The 26,838-nt window shown below is 44.6% G+C and overlaps 3 protein-coding genes across 4 annotated transcripts in view; 2 read left to right on the plus strand and 1 right to left on the minus strand.

Annotated features, from left to right (window-relative positions):
* Positions 1–26,838, plus strand: part of LOC147115174 (V-type proton ATPase subunit C 1-A-like) — a 164,951-nt gene that overhangs the window by 94,558 nt on the left and 43,555 nt on the right. The window lies entirely within an intron of this gene.
* LOC147115175 (maestro heat-like repeat-containing protein family member 1) lies at positions 4,338–10,523 on the plus strand. The gene has a single exon (XM_085993498.1). The coding sequence runs from the start codon at positions 5,566–5,568 to the stop codon at positions 10,390–10,392; it is 4,827 nt and encodes a 1,608-aa protein (XP_085849624.1). The 5' UTR covers positions 4,338–5,565; the 3' UTR covers positions 10,393–10,523.
* On the minus strand, positions 17,863–19,955 carry LOC147115176 (uncharacterized). The gene is given in 2 exon segments (XM_085993500.1): positions 17,863–18,920; positions 18,923–19,955. Coding segments are annotated over 2 exon segments (2,034 nt in total). The 5' UTR covers positions 19,904–19,955; the 3' UTR covers positions 17,863–17,867.

The following is a 26,838-nucleotide window of genomic DNA, read 5'->3' on the forward strand; positions in this document are numbered from 1 at the left end:
TAACTTTGCCCCATCTCTGCCCCTGCCTCAGCTTATCTGCTGCTGAAACCCTCATCCATGTCTTTTTTATCTCTAGACTTGACCATTCCAATGCACTCCAGGCCGGCCTCCCACCTACCACCCTCCAAAACTCTACCCGTATCCTAACTCGCACCAAAACCCGCTCACCCATCACCCCTGATCTACATTGGCTTGGTCCGGCAATGCCTCAATTTTAAAATTCTCACCCTTGTTTTCAAATCCCTCCATGGCCTCGCCCCTCCCTATTGCTGTAACCTCCTCCAGCCCGACAACCCTCTGAGATCTCTGCGCTCCTCCAGTCCTGGCCTCCTGCTCTACCCTGATTTTAATCGCTCCACCATTGGCGGCCGTGTCTTCAGCTGCCAAGGCCCTAAGCTCTGGAATTCTCTTCCTATACCTCTCCGCCTCTCTACCTCCTCCCTTAAGATGCTCCTTAAAACCTACCTCTTTGACCAAGCTTTTGGCCAACTGTCCTAATATCTTGTGTCTCGGTGTCAAATTTTGTTGGGTAGTGCTCCTGTGAGGTGCCTTGGGACCTTTCACTACATTAAAGAAGCTATATAAATACAAGTTGTTAGATTAACTAAACCTGGTCCATTGCTCATCAACTAAATCTAGTATGGCCTGCTCTCTTGTTGGTTCTAGAACATATTGATCTAGAAACCTATTTTGAATGCACTCAAATTCACTACCTTTCTGGCTTGAGCTACTCTGCTCATCCCAATCTATGAATTTTAAAATCGCCTAGTAAAACAACTCTACTTTTGCTACAAGCCCCTCTAATCTGAATTAATACATTCTGCCTCTTCATTGCTGCTATCAGGAGACCTGTAAACATTTCCCATTATTCCTCAATTCTAACCATAGAGTCGCCAATGATTGCTTTCTCTTATTAATGTGTAATAGTATCTTTAATCAGTAATGCTACCCCTCCAGTTTCCCTATCCTTTCTAAAGACCTTATAACTTGGAATATTTATCTACCAATCATGACCAACTTGCAGCCATGTCTCAGTAATGGCCACCGTGTCATACCCTCTAAGCAAAATTGAGCCTCTAATTCACTCAATTTATTTCTTATATACTCCGTTCGTTAGTATATAAAACTCTTATTTGAGCAAGCAACCCTAACCTGTCCTTCTGCCTTGTCTTTCTCGCACCGTTTAACTTAATACACTTCTTAGTTGTCATTTCTGCTGTAACCACTTTAGTTATTTTAGTATTCCCACAACCTGGAGTATCTATCACTGCTTGTGACCTACACTCTGCTCTTATCCCTTTTCATTTTTTTTAAACAATCACTTTTGCTATTGTTTCTGACTGCCACCCCCATTGATTAGTTTAAGTTTTTACTATCCTATTTATCCTTTTCACTAGGACCTTGGGCTCAACCTGCTTCAGATGCAGCCTGTCCCAGTGGTACAGCTCCTTCCTGTCTCAGTGCTGGTGCCAGTGACCCATGAAATGGAGCCTCTCCTTCCCCCACCACTCCTTTAGCCATGTGTTCACCTTCCTGATCTGTTTGTCCCTATGCCAATTAGCACGTGGCTCGGGTAATAATATTGAGCTTACCGCCCTTGGGGTCCTGTTTTTTAATTTAGTTCCTAACTCATGATACTCCCTTAGCAGGATCTCCTCCCTTTTCTTTCCTATGTCATTGGTCCCGACATGGACCACGACAACTGGATCTACTCCCTCCTTTTCCAAATTTCTTTCCAGCCACACCCTTTGGGACTCTTTAATGTGGCTACAGAGGATGCTATCTATCCCCCTATATTATTGAATCACCGATAACTACTGCGTTTATATTCTGCTCCTCCACCCCTCTTTGGACAACCCTCTGCTCCATGGTGCCTAGGTCAGCATTGTGGCTGTTCTCCCCTCAGTCTGACCTTCCCTAGGTTCCTTCTGCCCTTCCTGCACCAGTGCTTTCCTCTGAGGTGTGAATGTACTCTGGAGTAAACTGTCCAGAAATTCCTTCCCACCCCCGTATGTCAGAGTGTTGCTAACTCACACTCCAACTTAACAACTCTGAGCTGAAGTGACTCAAGGCAGAGACATTTCCTGCTCTCGAGTCAGTACAAAGAAGGTTCACTCGGTTAATCCCGGGGATGAGGGGATGGACATATGAGGAGAGGTTGAGTAGATTGGGACTCTACTCATTGGAGTTCAGAAGAATGAGAGGCGATCTTATTGAAACATATAAGATTGTGAAGGGGTTGGATCGGGTGGATGCGGGGAAGATGTTCCCGATGATGGGTGAAACTAGAACTAGGGGGCATAGTCTTAGAATAAGGGGCTGCTCTTTCAAAACTGAGATGAGGAGGAACTACTTCACTCAGAGGGTGGTAGGTCCATGGAATATGCTGCCCCAAAAAGCTGTAGAAGCTACATCATTACATAAATTTAAAACAGAAATAGACAGTTTCCTAGAAGTAAAGGGAATTAAAGGTTACGGGGAGCGGGCAGGAAATTGGACATGAGTCTAGTTTCGGATCGGTCATGGCCCTGTGGGTAGCGGAGCGGGCCCAGGGGCCGTGTAGCCTGATCCTGCTCCTATTTCGTGTGTCTAATTCTGTTAGATTCAGGAGATGGTTCTGGGATAGTGGATTGGCGGTTAGGATCAGATCAGCCATGATCTTATTGAATGGCAGAGCAGGCTCGAGGGGCCGATTGGCCTACTCCTGCTCCTATTTCTTATGTTCTTATGTTCTTATATGGCAGTCCGGGACAGTCTCGCTGTCAAACTCCCAGATACTACCTCGTAGAGTTTTTTTTTTTAAATGCTTTAATCAAGCTTGCTGCTTGCTTAATTCAAAATTGCCACAATTCATGCTTGGAATCTATTCAGAGAATACATTAGGCTGGAGGAACGATTGAAAAATGCAATTGACAAGCCTTCCCAAGCTCAAGGTTTAAAAGGATTAGTGTGTTCAAATTTCCATCACTAAGCAAAGTCCATGGTTTTAATGTGGATTTGAAATTGTGCTCTTGTGTTGTAAAGTTGGTATATTTGAATTTATCTAGGTATCATAGGTGCATTATTAGATCAATTAAACTTTTTTAGTGAATTAGTTCGCTTGCTATCATTATGTGTAATGGAAAACTTGTCGGCTCTGCGCAACGCTTTGCTATGTATCTGAATAATCCTATGGAAACACTGCTACATATTTGGAGTTATGTAATTGCATTTGAAGTGTTTTAGAAATTGCTTTGAGTGAAGCAGTACTTCTCATCAAATTGGAAGGTGCACGAATAGGGAGAAACTTCAGGTGCTGCAGTACATGTAAAGTTCGGGACCCTAAGTGACAGCTATTGTAGGGAACTCTGTTCTGTCCCTCTGTTAGTTGAAGATTTTCTCCCCTTATCTGATCCAACCATATACAATGAGAAACAAGGGTATATACTTGTATAGCACATTATGACATGTCTGCTTTGGAGTGCAGTGAAAGTTATGTAGGCAAACTTGGCAGCCAATATTTGTGCAGTAAGACCCCACAAACAGCAATGAGTTGAATGACCAGCTAATCTGTTGTTGGTAGTGTCTGAAAGATGAACATTAGCCAGTCCACCAGGAGAACTCCCTGCTGTTTAATAGTGTCAGTTAATTGGTGTGCGTACTTCCATATTTAATTCACCTGTGACTTTATAAAAGTTGATTTCTTCTGGATAAATAGAGTTTGCCTGATTTAATCTGTTCTGAGATCCAACCTAAGGAGGAAAACATTAAAATGACTCTAAATGGCATGGTCTTCATTTGTTTGTTCTGGTCATTGGTTGTCCTTCCCTCACCTGTTTGGTTCTCCAGAGATAGGGACCACTCGACAGCCAACTCTCACATTAGGGTCAGTTTGTCCCTTGGTGATTTGCCGCAATCTTTCCTTCCTTTAGCCGGATGCAATGACTGAGATCAGTGCAGGTAGATGCTGGTGTGAATACATTTCCTATTATACTAAGCGTGACTTTGGGTACGCATCAACTCAAAAGTGGCAGTATAACACACGAGACTGGCGAGCACATTAAAGCCTTGAGGTGCGAGACCCCCTTCAGCTTGCACAGAGTACAGTATAACTCCAGTTTAATACACAACATGCTGTACCACAGCACAAGAGAGTGTCAAGATGCAACAGGTTGTGTTAGGACATAGCACTTTGAGCTGTACAACCCTAGGGTGGTTAACTGAATATTATGGTGGCCTGAGTTACTGTTCTCTGGATGTGGCCATCGCTGGTAAAGCTGGCACTTATTGCCCATCCTTAGTTGCCCTGAGAAGGTGGTGGTGGGCCGCCTTCTTGAACCAAAGCATTTAGGGTAAAATATTGATTGGGTCAAGTATTGGTCCCAATGTGGTAAATAAGTCCGACGAACAGGAGTAGGCCATTCGGCCCCTCGAGCCTGTTCCGTTCAATTGGTTCTGCATCTCAACTCCTTTACTCGCCTTTGCTCCATATCCCTTGATACCCTTGCCCAACAAAAATGTCTATCGACCTCGGTCTTGAAAGCTCCAATTGTTTGATAAAAACTGATATAGAGGCACTGGAGAGGGTGCAGAGAAGATTTACAAGGATGTTACCAGAAATGCGAGGGTATACATATCAGTAAATGATGGACAGGCTGGGTCTCTTTTCTCTTGGAAAAAGAGAAGGCTGAGGGGTGACCTATTAGAGATATTTAAAATTATGAAAAATGTTGATAAAGTTGTTACAGAGAGAATGTTTCTACTTGTGGGGAAGAGCATAACTAGAGGCCATCAATATGGGTAGGAGAGTTTAAAGGATGACAGGAGAGCAGTAAAATCAGATGAGAAGAGGGCAAGGGAAGTTGAAATGGAGATTGAAATGACCAAGGATGAGGAGTCACTGAGTCCAGAGGTTGAAGGAGGAAATCAGGGAGGATATGTGGGTGAGAAACCAGGGTGGTAGGCACTAGAGAACAAGGATTTTAAAGGAGTGACGATTGGAACAAGTGCTCTGATGTCACAATAACTTCATGACCTCATGAAGCAGCTTCAATCCCTTTATAATTTACTTCCTGTCGAGGCACAACAACAACAACCCCCCCCCCACCTTAATCTGCCATAAACAGCTGACAAGACTTATATGGGCACATAACCCAGGACGACATCACAACTGAGGGGTCATGTAACATGGCCTCACAATGAAAACCATGACAACCCAGAAACCACGGGTGGACAAGACACAGCAAAGTGGTTCAAACTGTGCATTTGTGCATGAGAGAGCAAAGAGGAGAGAGCTTAAAGACAAGTGCGTTCATCAAATCTATCCAAATTTTGGAAGATCACCAAGAACAAATTTAAAACACTGTGGAAAGGAACAGTGTTAATTATTGGAGAGAAAGAAGTCAGGGAACAACATCCGAGCAGAGATCTGATTTCATACTGAGAGTTAGTGAACAAAGACAATCTTTAATTGATCATTACTCACAGAAATTATTTGGTTGAAACCTTTCTTCATATTGAAGAGTTGTAGAATTTGACTGCTGACTGTTTCCACATTGAGGGACATTCTCGGTTGCCTTCGTGAAGATGATAGCCGAGGAAGATGAACGTTGTCATCAGAGAATATCAAAGACCCTCCAGACATTGGGGCGTCAGCACCCAGAAATAGTATTAATGAGCTGCCATGACTATCTGTGCCATCACACCACGCGGACAGCTCCATACGGTGTTGTAGTATTGGAGAGCATGGCGATGATTATCAAGGACAACCTTGATCAAATCAGCCAAGCACTTGCTGAGAAAGTTATCTCTTTGGCTGCAATGTGGATGACGATGTTAACAGGAGCACAAGCTGCCAGCCAGGAAGCAGCCAGCAATCTCCTGGTTGTCATGAGCTTCAGGTTCAGAAATGAAGTTGTCCAGTTGACGACAAAGAGTTTCAAACAAGGGCACCTTCCGCATGTGTACATGGTCAAGACCTTAACAAAAATGTCAATGGAAAATGTGTACGGCATGGTTCCTTTACTAAAATCTATCTTGGGGATCATGATTCCAGTATTCGTTGGCGTTAAACAGGCTGAGCTGAAGACTGCATTTGCCTCAGCGGTAGGAAGTTTTAGCAAGAGCATCCTGATCTATCTGGGAAATATGGAGAAAGCCTCAGACCCTAACGTGACTAAAGATTCTTTCTCCACCGAAATCAACACTGTCTATAGTCTGTTATTCAAGGTGTGGTTCAAGAAGGAGTCCTCTGAATTGAAGATCTCAATAGTAGAAGCTCTAGGCTATGTCATTTCCCTGCTGCCCAAGGACGCACTGGAAAAAGAGCTGCCCAGGATAATTCCAGGCATCCTGTCTCTCTACAAGAAGCAACCAGGGCATTTTTCCATCACAGAGTGTCTGTGCCGGGTGCTGGATGTTGCCATAGAGATGAGGTATCTGGGGCTGAAAACACAGATGGGCAATCTGCTTAAAAGTCTCCACCAGCAGATGTGTGTTTCGGCAGGGTATACTAACCATTTTGCTGCGAAGAAATGCAATAAGATCCTTTGCTGTTTTAGAGTTCTGGTCCCAGCTTATGCAGATACAATAGTCGAATTTCTCCTCTCACAGTTGGAGAACGCTGACCAAAAAATGAGAGTAGGAACACTCAATGTACTGAGGCAACTCATCATATCGGTCTCCTCACATTTTGAGAGGAAGAAGGCTCAGATTGTGGCTGCCATAAAACCACTGCTCCTGGACAAGCGCAGCAATCAGGAGAAGAAACTAATTGCCCAGGTAATATGTGTCATGGCCCAGCAAGGTTACCTTGAGCTAGAGGGAGGAAAGGCAATGGTGGAATTTGTCATCCAACAGTGTGCTGCATCTGTTGATTCAGGGACCCTGGAACCACCCAATCATCAGCCAGACCAGGTAACAACTGAGGAATTAGTCACAGTATGTGAAACAGTGATGTGTGTGATCACAGCTGCAGTGAAGATGGAGGATGTCCTTTGGCCATTCTTACTGGAGTTTGTCACCATGACCCAGTACACCAAGGCTTTAACAACAATCTGTAATTGTTCAGCACATCTTGGAAAAAAGAAACTGCAAGCCGGCAGTGAGAGGTTTTTCCTCACTTACAATGAAGATGCCAATCTCCCGAAAGCCCAGGCACTGCTGACCCGGCTCCTCGTCATTTCTTGTTGCCCATATCAGGGAGGAAGCCGAGGAGCTGCGGCACTGAGGCTATTGCAAGTCCTGAGCCTCAATATTCGCCCAGCATCTGAGAGAGAGTGGGAAGAGGAGCTTCCATCATTGGTTGAACAATTACTAAAGAATTCAAAGGAGTCTCTGGCCCAAAAGGAATGGGAGGAGAAATTATTGCTGTTCTTGTCCAGAACACTCAATGCCATTGATGACGAGGAATGGACATGCCAGCTCGCTAATGAAATACATAGAGAGATTAACACCAACCACCTATCCCCACAAGAGAAAGGCTTTCTCTATAAATCATTTGGGACAGTGCTTCGTCAGACCCGCACAACAAAAATAAAGGAGGAGCTTTACGAAATGCTACTGAGTGTGCAGCACAGTGAGAGTGCGGAGAGAGAGGGTGCAGCTCTCGCCATTGGTTTCTGTGCCATGACACACTTTCATGATACCCTCAGTAGCCTGGAGGAGTTTGCTAACTCCAACAGATTTAAGAAAACTCAAAGTTTCCTGAATATTCTTGGGGTCAAGCCTGATGTGGATTTGGCTAAAGCCAGGAGCACACTGGTTCTGTGCTATGGGAACTTGGCATTCTACGCACCTGAGGAACTAATGCTGTCCACAATCGAGACCCACATTCTGCCGGCTGTGATCAACCAATACATTACAAGTGGACAGGAGAACAAGACTGAATCCAGGGATCTCGCACTAAAGCTCAGCCTAATACAGACCGTGACTCTGATAGCCAGATCCCTACATTCAAATCGCCAGAGAGCTCCCTTCAACTTTATCAGAAACAGGGAGCTGCTGACATGCATGCTGGATCTTATCGAGGCCGAGCCACCAGAGCTGCTGCAGAGCCCTGTTCGACAGTTAGCCATGAATGCCTGCAAACATCTGATACAACTACACATTGAGCCAAACCGAGCTGACACCTGCAAATTGATTCAAACCTGCCTGACCAGTACTTTCAGCTTGTTACCTTCAGAACTGGACAAAGACATGAATAGTAACAGAAAAGAAATGGGAACACTTTATACCCAAACTATGAGTTCCCTGCAAGAGCTCCTGAAGCAATTATTGCTTCAGGACCTGTCCCCTGAAGGATTTGTGGTCATTTTCAATCAGGTAGAAGTCTGGATCATTTCAGCAAAACCTCATGAGCGAGAGAGAGCCATGGACACGACCATACAGCTTCTGAAATTTTACTGGGAGAAGCTCAATGTTCAGAATGTAACGCCTGGAAATAACACGGGGACTCTGATTGGACGACTGATGCCGCGTTGTGCAGACCCATCGCTTCCCGTTCGACAGATGGCTCTGGACACCTTGTGCATCATCCTGTCGATTCAGTTGCCGTACGAAGGCAGCAATCTGGATCAGCAAAAGGAGCAGTTGGAGGTTCTGAAAGAAGTCAGGGAACAGTTAGCTAACCCTGATGCTTCAGTCATCTTTCAAGCATGCTGCCAGATCACAGAGGTAATTTCCAAGTGTTTGCCCCATGACCAGTTGGGCAGCTTGCTCTCTGTGGCCCTCAAAGGACTGTCCGACCAGCACCTCAGTTGTTCCGGTGCAGCCGCTGTGCTCCTGCAAAACATAATTAAAAAACGTGGCAGTGAACTTGGGGATCAGGTCTTGGAGATACTTCACGTGCTGAGCGTTGAATTGCAGTCAGTTCCTTATGAGAACGTGAGACTTTCAGTTCTACAGAGTATCGCCATACTGACCTCACACAATAGAGCAACAGTTGTGTCCTGTCTCCCCACCTACCCTGTCTCTTCGGACAAGTACATCAGTGATGTGTGGCGATCACTGGCCAAGGACACAGAATGTGCCACGAGTAAAATAGAAGAGCTGCTGGACAGACTGAACGAACAGTTAGAATTTGCAATGAGCAGAACCTATCCCATCAGAGATAACGCAACCCTTGAATCCCTGGCTGCCATCTGTGGGCTGCACGAAATAATAACTAAGCCTGAGTCGGCAAAAGCGGTGGCTATGTTATTCCCGCAGATATTTAGTGTCCTACTCATTTATCTTAGCTCGTGTGTTAATGTTTGTCTGGTCAGTGACTTTGTTCCTGATGGTCAACTGCAGCAAAGAGAATTCTCAGTTGAGCCTCTAACACCTGAAAGCAGCAATGTCTGTGTGAACTGTGTGGAGACACTGAAGGACCTGCTAGCTCAAACAGATAATGAAGCAGTGCTTCATGATATGGTGCAAAGTGGAGGATGGGACCAGATGATGGATCTCTGCAAGTCTGACAAGGGGGTTGTCCTGCTGGCCAGAGCAATGGTGAGATACGCTGGCGCCAGTCTGACTGGCATTGTGAAACAGCTGGCAACTCAATTCCATACTGTTCAAGACTGTCAGGCAGTCACCTTGGTTTCCTTCTTTGCAGAGCTGTTAAAATCTCCCCTGGTTTCACAGCTGCATCTCACAGGCATTCTGGCGAATAGATTGTTAAGATATTTGCTCTATGCTTCTCCAGTTACCCGGTTGCTGTGTGTCAGAGGCCTGTACAACATTAGAGCACACCCCAAGAATAAAGGATTGCGTCTGCAAGTGATGTGCACAATGATTAGTCTGTTGGGGAACATGAAGAACCAGAAGGAGGTGCTAATCTTTGAGGTGCTGTCGTGCCTCTCAAAGAACTTAATTCAGTTGCAAGCAAACACCATCCAACCTTATGTAGAGGAAATCCTCGTCAGGATTCAACCACACTTTGAGGCAGAGTCTGATAGAGTGCGGGCTGAAGCGTTCAAAGTGTTGGGGATCTTGGCCAAGTGTGGAATTGGAGGTTCCAGATCCTTCTTCTGCCGACTGGTCCATTCCAACCTGGTGCGTTTGTTGCTACACCTGAATGGAAAGAGTGAGGAGGTCACTAGGTCTTGTTTATCAACACTATGGTTGCTCTTCCCACTCATTGGATCTGTTGAGGCTTCCTTGTTGATTGACAAGTATGCGAAGGAGCCCACCAGGAACTACATGACCCTCCTAAGAGACCTTTCACAACAGTTGGCCCAAGATATCCCCAAACAGATCTCCTCATATGCCGCGGACTGCGAGTCCTTCTTCCAGAGCCCCCAGGAACAACTGCAAGCACATGCAGTGGCCTTTGCATGTTTACTTCAACAGTCAGAACGTGTCCAACCCGCCCGGAGGGCCACCTGGTGGAACATCTGCACAATGAACTGCTGCTGTTCACCATCAGACTGAAGACTCGACGCTCAGGCCACCAACCTTCTCCGCGTCCTCTTAGCAGCAAAGTGATCATTCATTCAACTTGATTTGTAAATATGTAATTTTATGGTTTGTAAATAAATCAATATCCTGTTGTTCCATTGTAACTATTGGTGCGTCTTCAAATGGTGCAGGTCCCACTGCTGCGTGACTGGGAGTGACCGCTCCTGATTCTCTCTCTCTCTCACACTGGACATTAGACACAGATCCTACTCCTCACTCCATGTAATTCTTCACTGGATCATCATGCTAGTTTATTTATAGATGCAGTTCCCTGCACTCCCAAAGTGCATCACTTTACACTTATTCACATTAACTTGCATCTGCTATGTGTCTGCCCATTTTGCCAGTCTGTCCTGAGTCTGATATTCTGCTCACTATTTAGTATGTTGCCAGGTTTCGTATCATGCGCAAACTTTGACATTGCACTCCCCAGCTTAGAGTTTCCGTCAGGTTGTGCTGGTATTTTTCAGCGCAATTCGCCCGAAATTGGCCAAACCATTGCAAAAGATCGAGGAATTTTAAGCACAAATTACGTCCAGTGCAAATCGAGTTTCTGCGATCTCATGCGCTGGTTTAAAAAAACAGTGTACTGGAAGACAGCCCCGCCCACAAAACTAGCCCCTCTCCCAGGTCAAATTCATCACCATGGCAAGTTTACGCTAATTGCGCTTGTTTGTGGGCCTTTGAGGAGGCTCTTAAAATTAAGCTTTTTTTTTTAAAAGGTGCAAGGACACTAATGCGCATTTTAAAAGTTTTAAAATATTAAATATTTTATTTGCTAGGAAGCTGACTACTGTACACCAATGAAATAGTAAATGGTTCGGTATAGTTTTAAAACTCTTTCACTTATTTAAAATCCGGTTACTCACAGGTGGTAGACCTTATTAAAAATGCTTATTTTTTGTGATAAACCCATTTCCACAGTATTAATCAAACTGTACCAGGTTACCACTCTTAAATACATAAAGCAACATTTTTAATGCAAGGAAAAAGTAAACAATTGTGTTCCAAAACGCTGCTCGATTTGATGGAACGGATTCTTTTACCCTCAGTCTGGTTCAGCAAACACTGAGTCGAACAACTGGAGAATTCAAACGATTTATTACCCGCGGAGTCTTACTCTGAAATGTCAGCACCGACTCCTGCAAGAGTCTAACGAACCCAACAGAGCAAGCTATTTCTCATACAGTGTGCTACATTTTTATCCCTGCTTTTGAGAGAGCATTAACACCTCGTACATTCTGCACCAATCATGAGCTGGGCATGTATACATTTAATTGGATTTCCTGGTCTGGCAGTTTGAAATAAAGAAGTCACATTTTACTGAATGGGTTACAGCTAAGTAAACATCATGGTAATGTGTTATGATCACCTCAACATTATGGTAATGTGTTTGCAATCACTAAAGTCTAAACAGTTTCTGCTACATTGTTTCTATCAGCAAGGGGTAACATCATGGGTGCCAGCCTCGTTAACAATTAAAGATCAGGTTAGCCCTTTTTACTTCTCTGCTGCTTTTACAGTTTCTGGTTTCTGTTTCTCGAAATGATATTCTCATTCCCTCCTTTTATCATTCTATGATAACCAACCGTTATTCGGGTACGTCTATCTTATTTAGTCGATCAAATTCTTCATTATCATCGTACTTTACTTCCTTCATTTCACATTCACTGGCCTGTCTTACTACTAACATCCTCGGGCCACCTACTTTCTCCAAAGCTAGCTGCATTCTTCCCAACACACATTTCATGATTGCTAGTCCAACGAAAATACAGACGATGGCAGCTACTGAGTACATGGCCATATTTATCAACCAGTCAGACCATCCTCCAAATCCCCAGTTTCCCCAGTTACTTGCTTCCTTCATATTATCCATCTGTTCCCTTATCTTAGTGATAAAGCGGGTGATGTTCTCTGTCTGGTCTCAGACTCCCATAAGGCATTTACCTTTTACTATTGCACAGACACCACCTTCTCGGGCCAGCAGGTAGTCTAGGGCATATCTGTTTTGCATAGTGAATAACCTGAGTTCCGACAATTCTTTAGTGACTGCGTCGAGGGCCCCCATGGTAGCATTACCCAGGATGGTGAGACCACAGATAAGGTAGTTCCGGTTATTAGCGGCCAAATAGGCTCCAGTATAGCCTATAGAGAACAGGCCAGCAAATCCATATCCTACAGAGGTTCCGTGTCCTCCTAGGGATTCAGGATCTTTCCATTTGGAGCAAAACTCTTTTGAGGCTGCCCTGGCTACTATTTTTCGGTGGGATGTCCATTGGGAGGGGCAAGGTACTGTGGTAGGGGTTAGAGTAGCGATGGCTACAGTCCGGGGGGCGGTACCTATTACCATGAAATTAGTGGCTTTTCCTTGGCCCAAGAAAAAGTAGCCTGGTTTCGTATATATCACGGATATGTGTTTCCGCCTTGTGCTTAAATGGCTCGGGGGAAGGAAATAGTCCAGGCCTTGGATCTCAAGGGTATCAGCAGGCTGGGTACTAGCTATTTCTACTAGCATAAAGGTTTCCCCCCCTACCTTCAGATTTGTTCCATTCCCTTCTCCACATAAAACTTGCACTCCTTCGGTTACTGACAGACATATGGATTGCTCACATGTGCAGCTACCGGTGTCAGGTCCTATCGTACATTGATGGTGGAGGCAGCGTGTCACCAAGCAGGTGTAGTTCTGTTTAACCCATACTGACCTACAACCATAGCCCGTCCCATTCCAACAATTCTCGTAACCACCAGGGTTCCTGCTTAGTCTCAGGCAATTGGCGGGCGGGGTTAAGGTGTAGGGTATTGTTATATTAGTTGTGGGAGGGGGGAGGTGAGCATCTAAAAGAAAGTCCGGGGGAACAATAACCGGGGTTGGGGCAAACATCCCCTCCACAGAGGTCAGGGGCGGATAACAAACAATTGACTCTGGTGAGTATAGGGCTGCGTGAGTCTGGAGGAATAGGTTGCCCGTCGGGGTTTCTTTAGGGAAAATGTGTTGGAGATCTCGTTTACGTTTCTTGGTGAGGATACCTTCTAACCTAAAATAGTCAAAGCTGCTCATAATAGAGGGCAACTTCAGACAACGATTCTGTCCTTTGGTGTCTGTAGTTATACTGTATGGTCATGCAGTAACAGACTTGGTCGCCTGGCGTCGGCAAACGTAATTAAATTTACACTCAGTCCAATAGCATGGCAATGTTCCTCTGTGTTCGTTTCTCAGCACTAGCGAGCGGTGGGGCTGTCTAATAAGCCCAATGTAGGTGTCCAAGTTGATCACGTTCCATTTCCCGAACCCGCCTGGGTTATCATCATTGCACCGAAGCACGTCTCCTGGGCATAGATGGTGTATCCGCTTGGGTTGGTTCCACTGGCATGTCCTCCTCCTGGGCTGTTGAGTTATTCCAGGGGTGAGCAGGACACTGATGGAGAGGATCCACAGGGGCGTCTGCATGGTCAGTCGGCGCGGCACGTCTGTTTAAGGAGAGATTTCTTGGAAGCAAGAGAGGTTAGCATTCTTTAAGTTTTAGGCATAGCATTACTGACAATTTTACAGTGGTGGAGGTGGACCCAAGCACTCTTTCCCTCTACTTTGGCAGCAGTTGGAGTGGTGAGTAGGACTTGATAGGGTCCTTCCCAACGAGGTTCCAGTCCTTTTCGCGTCCAATTCCTGATCAATACATACGTTCCGGGCTCGATTTTGGACGGACTGACTATAGGGGGGAGGTCGATGTAGGCAGCGCGTACCCGGGAGTGCAAACTTTTCAATGCCCTGGTTAATGACAAAATATAGTTAGTCATTTCTGCCGTCATGTGGTGAAAGTGGACAGTCTTTGGGACTTCCTGGTTCCACGGGGTTTTGAGAGGTCTGCCATATATGATTTCAGCAGGGCTTAACCTTGCTGCACCAGCCGGGGTAGTACGTATTTGGAACAAGGCCACGGGGAGTAATTTGAGCCATGTAGTTCCCGTCTCGGCCTGTAATTTGGCAAGTTTATTTTTCAAGGTCTGATTAGCCCGCTCGACCAGTCCGGCGGCCTGTGGCCTGTAGGCACAATGTAACTGCTGTTGGATGCCCATTTGAGTGCAGAATTCCTTGGTTACCTGACCCACGAAGTGAGGGCCGTTGTCTGAACTTAATCGGTTTGGAATTCCGTACCTGGGAATAATTTCTCTCATTAAAACTTTTACAACAGTGGAGGCTTTGTTATCCGTAGTCGGGTAGGCCTCAATCCACTTACTAAATACATCAACAATAACCAGTACATATTTATAACACTGACACCTTTCTAACTCAATGTAGTCCATCTGGAGGGTCTCAAAGGGACCCGTGGGTAACGGCGTCTTACCCATTTCACAAGGTATGCCTTTTCCCGGGTTATGCTGCTGACAAATGAGGCAGCGGCTGCTAATACCTTGAGCCAGAGCCTGTAATCTAGGATGCCACCATGTAGCTAATAACGTGTCACTAGTTGCTCTGGCACCACAATGAGTTGCAAAGTGTATACATTCAATAACCCATAATGCTAGCTCATCTGACATACAAGTTTGCTCGGCAGGGGTGACCCATAATTTAGACACACAATCATATGTACAACCGAGCTGTTTCCACAGTCCCTTATCACAGTCAGGAGCGTCCTCCTGTAACTTAATGACGTCTTGGATGGTTGGCATTGGCTTTTCCGAGGGAGACTTGCTTTTATTTGAGCTTTTAGTCTGGCTCATCATTCTAGGCACAACCACTCGTTGTTCCTGGGACGCTTCCCTAGCTTCCTGGTCTGCGCATCTATTCCCTATATCTACAGAGGTTTGTCCTGCTGTGTGTGCGGAGCACTTTATCACGGAGATCTGTTTTGGTAGCATGAGGGCTTGTAGCAAATCAGATACTAATTTCTGATGGGATATCTGTGTTCCTGCAGAGGTTAGGAACCCTCTGTTTTTCCATAATTGTCCGAAATCATGAACCACTCCGAAGGCATATCTCGAGTCTGTATAAACGTTAACCTTTAAGTCCTTCCCTAAGATACAAGCTCGTATTAATGCAAACAGTTCTGCTTGTTGGGCGGAATACGGAGACTCAAAGGCAGCAGACTCCAAAATGTTACCGTCCTGATTTATGATTGCATATCCAGAAAGTCTTTTCCCAAGGGGACTGACGGACGCACTTCCATCCACATACATGGTTGTGTCAGGACTCTGCATTGGGGCATCAGATAGATCCTCCCTGACGGAGGTATCTTCCTTGATTAAAAATAGACAATCATGTCCTGGGTCTGTTTGTTCGAGGGGTGGTTCTGTGAGAAAGCATGCTGGGTTGATAGTAGTACAATGCTTAAATTGCAGTTTAGGATTATTCAACAGGTATATCTTGTACTTGTTCTGTCAGGCCATAGTGAGGTGCTGAGTTTGTAATTGGCCTAATAGTGCAGTTACCGAGTGCGAACTGTATACTGTAATATCTTGTTGCAAAGTTAGGTTGGCAGCCGATTGTAGGCTATTATAGATGGCGGTCAGAATCTGGGTGCATACGGGATGCCCTAGCGCTACCGGATCTAACTTCGAGGAGTAGTAAGCCACCGGCCTATGCTTGTCCCCATGTTTTTGAGTTAGGACAGCAGTCGAACAATCAGTGAGGATAGTGCAGTATAGCTGGAAGGGCCTGTCATACAGGGGTCTCCCCAGTGCTGGGGCTTGCGACAATGCTTCTTTTAGGTTTTCAAACGCTCTTATGGTGACAGGGTCTAGCTGAAACTCGCCCTCTATACTGGTGTATGGTGTTAGTTGTTTGGTTTCTAGAGCGATGTTGGGTATCCATTGTCTACAGTAGTTTACCATCCCCATCCATTGCCTCACTTGTTTTGCACTACGGGGTACAGGGAACTGACAGATTGGCTCAATCCTGCTTTTCTCTAGACTCCGCTCGGTTGCTGAGAACATGAAGCCAAGGAATTTAACTTTCTGTTGAGCCACTAGTACCTTTGAGAGACTACGTACCCGAGTGAGAATAGGTGATTAAGCAACTGGGCGGTGTCTTCCCGGTTACTTTGTTCGTCAGGGCTAGCTATTAACAAGTCGTCCACGTACTGGACCAGAGCGGAACCATGTTTCAAGGTCAAAGTCTGCAACTGTCCTTGTAGGCACCTAGAGAATAATGTTGGGGAGTTTACAAAACCCTGCAGCAGTCGGGTCCACGTGTACTGTTGTCCATTATAAGTAAAGGCAAAGAGGTACTGGCTTGCCGGTTCCAGTGGCAAGGCGAAGAAGGCGTGCTGGAGATCGACTACTGCAAAGATTTTCGCTTGTGCAGGGACCTGGGCCAGAATGTGAGCTGGATTAGGTACTAGTGCATGAAGCGGTTGTACAATAGCATTGATAGATCGTAAGTCCTGTACTAATCTGTACTGGTTTGGCTTTCCTGATTTTGGAACTGCAAGTATGGGCGTGTTGCACGGGGACTGGCATTTAATCAGGATTCCTTGTGCCAGTAGTCCCGTGATCAGTTTATCAATGCTGGGTATCGCTTGTTGTTTCAGCGGATACTGTCGTATAGAGGGTAGTACAACATTTTCCTGTAGGGCGATTTGGATGGGAGTTATTTTAACGCATCCTACCTGTGTGGGGTCTTCTGCCCACACTTGCGGATTGACGTATTCCGGTACCTCATTCCCAACGTGGTGGTGCAACTGTGTCAAGACTACCTTTGGCTCTTGGTATAACAGGATAGCTCGACCGCCTGACAGGGCCTGCTCCTGCCGGTCATCTGGGTTAGCTTGTTCAACTGCCTGTTTTACCATGGGTCCCAGATCTTTCGCACGGTAGGGGGAGTTCACTTCCCGGGTGATGTGTGGGGCTACGGTTAGGGGTTGCTTCCACAATTCCGAGGGAACCTCAACATATTCTGCTTTCCCCTCCGGTCCCGTAACTATGGCTCGGAGAACAACATTCCACTCAGTCCCTTCATAAGCTTGGTAAAAATTCTCCAATTCCTTATCCTTTCCACTTCGATCATAAGCTAGGGTTACATGAGATGGGGGTTCATCTTTTAAGTCCAGAGTCCACCATTGTGGGGTGATAGAGACGTAACATTGTCTTTTAGGGGCCCATGGTTTTACAGTTATTCCTTCGTTCCCACACTCAAGTCTTAGTTGAAATGCACATAACAGGTCTCTGGCCATGAGATTGCAATCCAGCCCATTTGTGATCACGAATTGGTGTTTCACAGACTCATTTTGAAATGCTACTTCAACTGGTTCTGATATCGGGTACTGGCACACTTGTCCTTGGAATCCGGACAGGCTTTGTGTTTCCCCGGATTTAGGGAGATTGAGCTCTGATCGGACAGATGACATAGCAGCTCCGGTGTCTACCAGAAACGTATGCCGGCTCCCTTCAATCAGCAGTGATAGAACGGGCTCCTCGTCCGACTGGAACCCGTTCACCACGAGGTTGGCTAGTCAGTACTGGGGAAACGGATTATTCTGGGAGAAGTCTGTATATCTTCCTTGTCCCCGATTTCCCTGCCAACCTCCCCGTTGTCCTCGCATGTGGCCCCCTCTTCCTTGTCTTCGGGAGGGACATTCCCTGCTCCAATGGCCTTGCTGGCCACAATTAAAACAGGTATCTGACCCTGCTTGCCTCCCTCCTCTTCCTCTATCGCCGAAATTTTGTCTTGGGGGAGCGTAGGGTGGGCCATAATTAGGGACGGTTGGTCCGTTGGGATGGCTGATATATCTGTACCCCTGTCCATCAACCCACCCTGGGACACATTGCTGGGGTTCCATCTGATATCCCATCACATCTTGGGTGGGCTTTGGCTCTTCCTTTTTTATCACGTACTCAGTCTTGACCTTGACCTGGGGCTGACTCTCCTGACTCTTATTTTCTTTCCAATAATATTTCACTGCCCTGGCCATCTGGCTGGGACTATTCTCTGACCAGTCCATATTGTTAGTCTTAATTGCTTCAGACACCGAGGTTGGTAGACAATTTATCAGGATAGCACAGTATTGCGGCGAGTTTGCTCCGTTCCGGTAATTGGCATCTCCTGACTGACTCCGATATACCTCAGAGAATCTCTCTAGAAATTCCTCTGCTCCCTCGCCCTTTCGTGGTTTAATATCCAACACCTTGGATATATCAATGGGCTTCTGCAGGGTATTGGTTAGGGCAGTGAGTATGGCACGTTCACGAGCATCACCCTGTGCATATTGAACCTCTAATGCGGCATGGTCCGCAAAGCCTAGGTTAATCAAGAACCTTGCATGTTCGGTGGGAGTCAAGATCTGCTGTACTAAAGCCCATAAGTCTCTTGATTCAGCATTATAGACGAGTATAGTAGTCCGGAGGAAATCTACAAACAAGGTGGGGGATTTCTTCCTATCTGGCATCCCGGTTAAGATGGCCATTATCTCGTTAGGCTTCCAGGGGTAGAAGATACCTATGGTCCGGGGGTTATCGGCGGCCACTGGAATATTTGCATTAAATGTAGGGTTAGGCATTTGTCTCACACCGGCAACTGCCGGGGTGTCGGTTTATGTCTGGCGGGTCTCTCGGTATCGGATTCTGATTCCAGGGATGACCAGTCGTCTCCCGAATCTCCCTCGTCAGTATCACTATAGTCTGGAGCCTCTAGGGAACTCTGTTCCTGACTGTTTGATTTCTTACTCAGCACCATCTGTCTCTTTCTTCTTCGTCTGCGCGTCCCTACTGGACTATCTAAAGGTGGGGGAAGTGGGTTTCTCCTTCCCTTGTGTCGGGTATGGAAAGCTACGGGGTCAGTATACTGGGGACCCGGTGGTTGGTTTCCCATCTGGACCGGCGGGGGACTGTTCATCTGAACCGTGACTGACGGCGGCGGGGAAACGACACTGGCAGATACTTGAGGTGTCGGCGCGGGGGTTTGTGCAGTTGGTACGGGTGGTGCCACCGGGGGATAAATGTTAACGTACGGGGGGGGAGCACGGGGAACAACATGAGCCCTGTGATTCCATTCGTCCAAATCATCATCACCATCTCCCTCTGTCAAGGCAAGGCCAACCATTGGATTACGTAATCCACTCTTATCAGCCTTTCCAGGCTCGCTCATGGTCTTTTCAGACTTTTGTTTTGAGCGTTTCCCATGAGCACATTCCTTTTTCAATACCTCTACTGATTTGACTACCCCTCCCCCTGTAAGTGCTATTCCTAATTTTAAGGCATTATCCTGCCAACTTGCTAACAAGGAAGTTTCTTTCAGTTCCTGACAGTACTGTCTCCATAGGGCAATTAGTTCTTTGGCAGTGGTGCCCCTGTTACTTTTCCAAATTAGTTCTTGAGCCTTTTTAGCGGCATCTAGATTCTTAGTTCCTCCTAGTGGCCATTGATCACTTCCTAATTTCTTATTTAATCCTCCCGACAACTGTCTGAGTTGCTTCGCTTTGTCAGGATGTTGTTCACAAAGGGTCTGTAAGGCGCTACCCGATTCAGTCGTGGTATCTAAACAGTTGCCCATCTTACTCCCCTTGTGAACTTTACACAGTCGCGTTTTAAACTTGTTCAGAGCCTAGGCGGGTCAAGTGAGATACTAGGTCGACACCTTACCTGACACAAGTACTTATTACTAAGTTTACACAGTTCCTAGTTATTCCCTCAGTACGTATACTGACTCTCAGTGATATCCGATCACTGACCCTCAGTGATATCCGATCACTGACCTAATACTCTAGTTATTCCCTCAGTACGTGTACTGACCCTCAGTGATATCCGATCACTGACCCTCAGTGATATCCGATCACTGACCTAATCACCTATCCCTTCCAGTATTCGCCAGACTGACCTGGATCTCGGCGGGACACCACACGGGAGTTAGCGATTGGCCGACTTGTCGTCAGACTGGCGGAATCGGAGGAAAACCGAGGCAGTACAAAAATTACTCACATCGGGGGCCCATTTCCTCCCTCCACGTCCGAGACGATTCAGCTCCGAGTTCGCAGACTCTCGGTGACTGTCCGTTGAGATCCCACTTCTGACACCAAATGATAGAACGGATTCTTTTACCCTCAGTCTGGTTCAGCAAACACTGAGTCGAACAACTGGAGAATTCAAACGATTTATTACCCGCGGAGTCTTACTCTGAAATGTCAGCACCGACTCCTGCAAGAGTCTAACGAACCCAACAGAGCAAGCCATTTCTCATACAGCGTGCTACATTTTTATCCCTGCTTTTGAGAGAGCATTAACACCTCGTACATTCTGCACCAATCATGAGCTGTGCATGTATACATTTAATTGGATTTCCTGGTCTGGCAGTTTGAAATAAAGAAGTCACATTTTACTGAATGGGTTACAGCTAAGTAAACATCATGGTAATGTGTTATGATCACCTCAACATTATGGTAATGTGTTTGCAATCACTAAAGTCTAAACAGTTTCTGCTACATTGTTTCTATCAGCAAGGGGTAACATCATGGGTGCCAGCCTCGTTAACAATTAAAGATCAGGTTAGCCCTTTTTACTTTTCTGCTGCTTTTACAGTTTCTGGTTTCTGTTTCTCGAAATGATATTCTCAGATTGAGCTGGTTCATGGAAGATTTTACCTTCGGCGATATGCAAATGTGCTTGAGGGAAACTTGAGCAATAATTTCAATTCGGAAAACAAACGCAATTTGCGCCTGATTGCCAATTGCGCCCAAAGCAGAAACTCTGCCCCTCCATACCCAAGTCCAGGTCATTTATATATAACAAGAAAAGCAATGGTCCTAATACCGATCCCACTGGATATATCTCTCCAGTCAGGAAAAACTCCTGTTCACCACTACTCTCTGCCTCCTATCCCTTAGCCCATTACGTACCCAAGTTACCATCATCCCTTTAAGACCATGTGCTTATATTTTCTGAATCAATCTGTTATATGGCACTTTATCAAATGTCTTTTGAAAGTCCATACCAATGTTGCTCCTGATTTTTCTTTTGGGTGCACGGCTCCTTTAACGGTCTGTGGCCCATTCAAAGTTTCGTGCATGCATGAAATTTCGCATCTGAAAAGCCAGTCCAGGGCTGCACAAGACCAGCATATGGCTGTGCAGTTTAGAGGGAACTTTGGTCCATACATACATGTACCATTATTATCAACCCTCTGTTGCTTCATCAAAGAACTCAATCGGGTTAATCAGATATGATTTGTCTTTAACAAATCCGTGCTGGCTGTCCCTTATTAACCCATGCTCCTCCAAGTAAGAATTTTGTCCTTGACAATGGTCTCGAGTAGTTTTCCCAGCAATGACATTGGACTGATTTCCCTGTCATTACCAGGTTTATCCCTCTCTCCTTTTTTGAACAGGGGTGTATCATTTGCAATCCTCCAATCACCTGGCACCACTCCCAAATTCAAGGAGAATTGAAAGATTGTGGTCAGGACTTCCGCTATCTCCATTCCATTCCTATAGCAACTGTGCCAAAAATACTGCCCTGCAGAATTAATGATCACCCAACAGTTGCAGTTCCTTGGATATTGTGTTCCACAGATGTTGGTGCAGGTCTTGCAGATTCCTGTCTAGAGTTATGACCTGGATATCCTGCAGTGAGGCCATCGCCCTCAGTTGTTATAGGCCACTATTGTTAACGGTCTACATTGGAGAGGAGTCCATAAAAGTGAACAAGCAGAATGACCAGCCTTTTCTGTCAACACAACAAGGCTGCAATGTATCAAAGGTTACATCGACTGAGCTGCGTCTGGTGTCCAGTTTCGCAGAACACGTATGGATCTTTAAGCAGACCGCTAAGCCACATCCAAACTGAGGGCGATGGTCATCGGGCGACCACTGCGTTGTTTGGCGTGATTCAGGTGGTAGCGGTTTGAACAAAAAGCTTTGTGCCCGATGCCATTATTGAGTGGGCCTCTATTTAATCGGCCATTCAAAACAGGATGGCTGATTTAAATAGAGGCCTCTTGAGCACATAAAGCTAGGCTGACACTCCAGTACAGTGCTGAGGGAGTGCTGCACTGTCGGAGGTGCCGTCTTTCAGATGAGACGTTAAACTGAGGCCCCGTCTGCTCTCTCAGGTGGACGTAAAAGATCCCATGGCACTATTTCAAAGAAGAACAGGGGAGTTATCCCCGGTGTCTTGGCCAATATTTATCGTTCAACCAACATAATAAAAACAGATTATCTGGTCATTATCACATTGCTGTTTGTGGGAGCTTGTGTTGTGCAAATTGGCTGCAACGTTTCCCACATTACAGCAGTGGCTCCACTTCAAAAAGTACTTCATTGGCTGTAAAGCACTTTGAGATGTCCGGTGGTCGTGAAAGGCGCTATATAAATGCAAGTCTTTTCTTTTTTTCTCATGGAAGAAGGAATGTGGACAGAGCTAATAACTTGGATGGGTTAGTGGGGGATTGAACATAAATTCTGCAGTTTTGAGAAGGATTTTGAGGCTTTGGAAGGATTGTCACATTTTTCAATTCTTCCATCAGCCTAACCTATTCTCTGAAAGTCTATGATCTTACGTTGTATCAGTGGGAGTCAGCTGGAATCTTTATGCTGTATTCCTGATCCACACTAAGTACTATACAGATGCAGGCAGTTCACTATTGGTGAATCTCACTTTTCTACCAAAATTTTGAAACCCATGAAAGTAAAATTAGTCATTAATGACCGAAATTACAATGATGGGAATGTTAAAATTATGATTGCTTAAAGTTTACTTTTATTGCTCATTCGGTTGGATTTCAAAGTACAAATGTAGGCTCTCCATATATTACCCTATGTACATACTAAACACTGGATTAAAAATTACATTTTCAGCAATGTGAAAACATATGAAAGGTTACTTTATACTATGGCTTCTGTCTTTATACTATTTTGAACACCATTGCATATGTTTTTCTCTGCTGTTCTATGTAAACAAGGCTGACATTATTTGTGCCAACCCTGTGTACAACAGAGTATAGGAAACTTTGGTTTATCCGGAGGTTAACTGTCCGGAATGCTCGAGCCACCGGCAAAAATCAGGAGCAGTTTCGTTAGCTTTTTTTTCTTTTCGTTGCTTTTTTTTCACCAGTCAGGCTCTGCAAGGTCTCGCTGAAGCTGTTGCTAAGCTACAGAGACGCTTGCAAGGTACGGCTGACTGTTTAGAAGCTGTTGCTAAGCAACAGGGTTTGTTGCCAGATACGGAGCTCAAAATCTCCGTATGTTTCAACATTAGCGCTGGTTTGTCCGGCAGTTTTGATGGGACAGTCCCGTCGGTGCCGGATAGCACAAAGTTTCCTGTACTTACTTCCTCTGCTATCATAGCAACACTCCTCTGCCTACAGAACAACGGATAGCTGTAACAGAATAGAATTTTCACCCTTCTAAGCATGTGTATCTTCTATGTATTATGTCTTCTAAAAAGTGATGTAATCCCATTTTAAAAAGGACTATATGCATTGTTTTGGAAACTGATGGCTGTTCAGAGAAATTGCTTAGTTTTGTAAGAGACTAGCTTGATGGTCTTGCTATTGGACAAAGCTTTTGGGATCTGAGGAAGAAGATTGGGTTCATTCAATGGCCTCAACATGTTTCTTTTTGGAGCGGGAGAAGATAACGTTTGATATATTGTACATGCTACAAAGATTTAAAGAACTCTAACCTCATTACACTCCTGCTGAGACAGTGCATCAGATGTGCCGTGTTGATTTATGTAACGAAAAGATACTTCTGCCACTTCGTAGCAAAACATCACGAGCTGAGATACAGTTTCCTTAAGGTATGATGTTGATTGTGAAGTTGCTTTCTTTTGTTGATTTTATTGACTAATTTACATTTTTAAATTAAATTGCATTGTTTTCACTCACCAGAAAACATTGATGGTGTGACGTATTAATGAAAATCAATTGTAGTGTGAAGTTTTAAGTGTCAGGTTCTTTTGGCGGGGCAGTGCATTGGGATACCAAAGTACAGTGAACACTTGGTGAGTTCCTGATCCCAGCCATGGCTTCATGGATGTGGACAGTTATTTATCTACACGGATCGGGTGGAGAAGCAGCTGAGTTGCTATGGACCACATTTATACACAACTGTGAATTGCAGTGTCCTTGCCCCCTTACTCCCGTCAGCTGTGGAGATCTACAAGGGGTTTATATTGAGTTAGGTGAGACAGGGTTTTGTGTTAATGTATGATTTAAGATATATGAATTTCACTAGGACATTAATTTTGTAGTATTTGACCATGTTGTAACTAGTTTTTGTCCATTTTGAAAATGAATTTTCTCTGCCAAACAGAAAACGAGTGACTATCATTCTACATCATCATCTTGTGTACTTTCAGTAGGCAAAGTTTAATTGACAGGCTTGATTTTAGTTACATTTCAGATTGTAGATGAGATTAAGCTTGAAAATGATGCTCTCCATACTTGGTATGAAACTGGACTTGAAGTAGTTATGGGAGCCTTAAAACACAAAGCATTGTGGAATATTTACTGAAATGCATACAGCATTTAAAAAAAATCAGAAGTTATAATTGCCAAGATTGGACACATAGTACATTGCAGAAAATTCTCTGTAGCTGCCCTTTTCATTTCAGTTAGATGAACTGCAGCTCATTTTATTTAAAGAAACTGAAAAGGAGAGTAGAGCAAACTATACCCAGAACATTAGCCATTCTCTTTTGGGTGCTGTCTGACCAGTGCATTTTCCAGTATTTTCTCTATAGTAGATCTTTCTTGTGTTTTTAATTTTCATGTCTCCAGGATTTAAAAAATTTCATCATTTTTCCCTCTAGTTCAGTACTGTACTGTAGTGTGAAGTTTGAAGTGTCGGCTTCTTTTGGTGGGGCAGTGTATAAGGGCACCAAAATACAGCGAACACTTGGTTCAACACGAGGCCAGCGGTTGAGCGCCTTTGCTTTGCCGCTGACCGCAAATTACGGGCCAATAATGACGTGACTTCAAAATTTGTTACAGAATAGATCATTACATCTTTTTCTATTCGAGAACAAATTTATCAATTCCATTGCAATTATGCTGATTTGCTGAACTTTTTTGCTATAAATAAGGGTCATTTTTAACTTTTAAACTTAAATTTGTTGTAAATGCCTCTTCATATAAATCTTACAATTATGGGCTTCTTTCTTTCTGGTTTCGTTTCGGAGGATTATAATCCAGGTTGTTGGAATCTGATCTACAATCTATATTTCTTGGAGTCCTTCACTCCTTGACCCACCTATTTCTGCACTATTCATAAATGATTACCCTAATGTTTGTTTCAAAGCTGAAGTCTTAAATGTAGACAGACCCATTTTATTATTCATTGCTTGTTTCTTGTTTGACTTTCATCCATGTAATGACCTACATTGCTAGCTTCTTGCCCTAGTAGGGAGAAAAATAAGCTAATGGTGTGTTTACTTTTTATGGTTGGTCTGGATTTATTTTTTTGGAAGTGCAGCACCTACACTGCTCACTTGCTTTAACATCCCATGTCAGGAACTAGTCGCTGTTAGGTACACCAGACTCCGCTGTATAATGTGGATACTAGGACAAATTCCCTACATTTTTACTTCATGGGTTTAACGCCTTGTTCGTAGATCCATGTGCTCTCGGGTTTACAATGACATTGATTCCTTGAACTTTGACTTGGTTATAGTGTAAAACTGCAATATTTGCCACCAAAATTACTACTTTATCACCAAATTCTGTTTCAATCATATGATTGTGTACCGTATGCAGAGTACATTGAAATGCTGATTGATAGATTATTATGTGCATGTGAAAGAATTTGACTGGGGTTTAAAGCCAAGTTTGGTTATTTTGACGTTTCTAATTTGTTTCATAACAGTAAGTGAAAGCCCAGAAACCAACATTCAACCCCTCTTCCATAATTGTTTTAGCTTGTATTTACTGAATCAGTGCTTGCTTAACCCAGATCTCCCCCAGAATTGGCTGTATCAATGTAAACAGATAATAGTCTTGCACATACATCCAGTGTGTACCTCCTTTTGAAAAATATCTTTACTCTTGTCTGCATGTGCACATGTGCTCGTGCTCAACATTTAGAAATACGGTTGTGAAGTGCCCTGCTGAGAGCCAGAAGTGTAAGTGGGTCACTCTGACCACAGCTATTTGAATGCTGCTCCCTGATGATGATACTAGATCTCAACATAATAGCATGAGATGATTAAATAACAAATCTTCTGTCATTTTGAGCGTATTTGTATTACTACATAATCAATGTGAAATGTTCTGTACAATTGCAGTGCGGCAGTAATGCTGAAATAGGACTGCAAGGTAAACCATTACCACAAGTTAAACTGACTTTCTGACTGGGAAATGATCCAACCGGCCTTGGCTTTTTCTGCTGCCAACTTGTATTAAACAATCTTATTGCCTTCGGCCCCCACCACAAAGTCCTTACCCTTGCCACTGATTCTGTCACCCTCCCTGGCCATAGTCTCAGACTGAACCAGATT

The sequence above is a fragment of the Somniosus microcephalus genome, chromosome 7, assembly GCF_052327205.1.
Source record: "Somniosus microcephalus isolate GS21.2 chromosome 7, FLI_Smic_1.0, whole genome shotgun sequence".
In the NCBI taxonomy this organism is placed as follows: domain Eukaryota; kingdom Metazoa; phylum Chordata; class Chondrichthyes; order Squaliformes; family Somniosidae; genus Somniosus; species Somniosus microcephalus.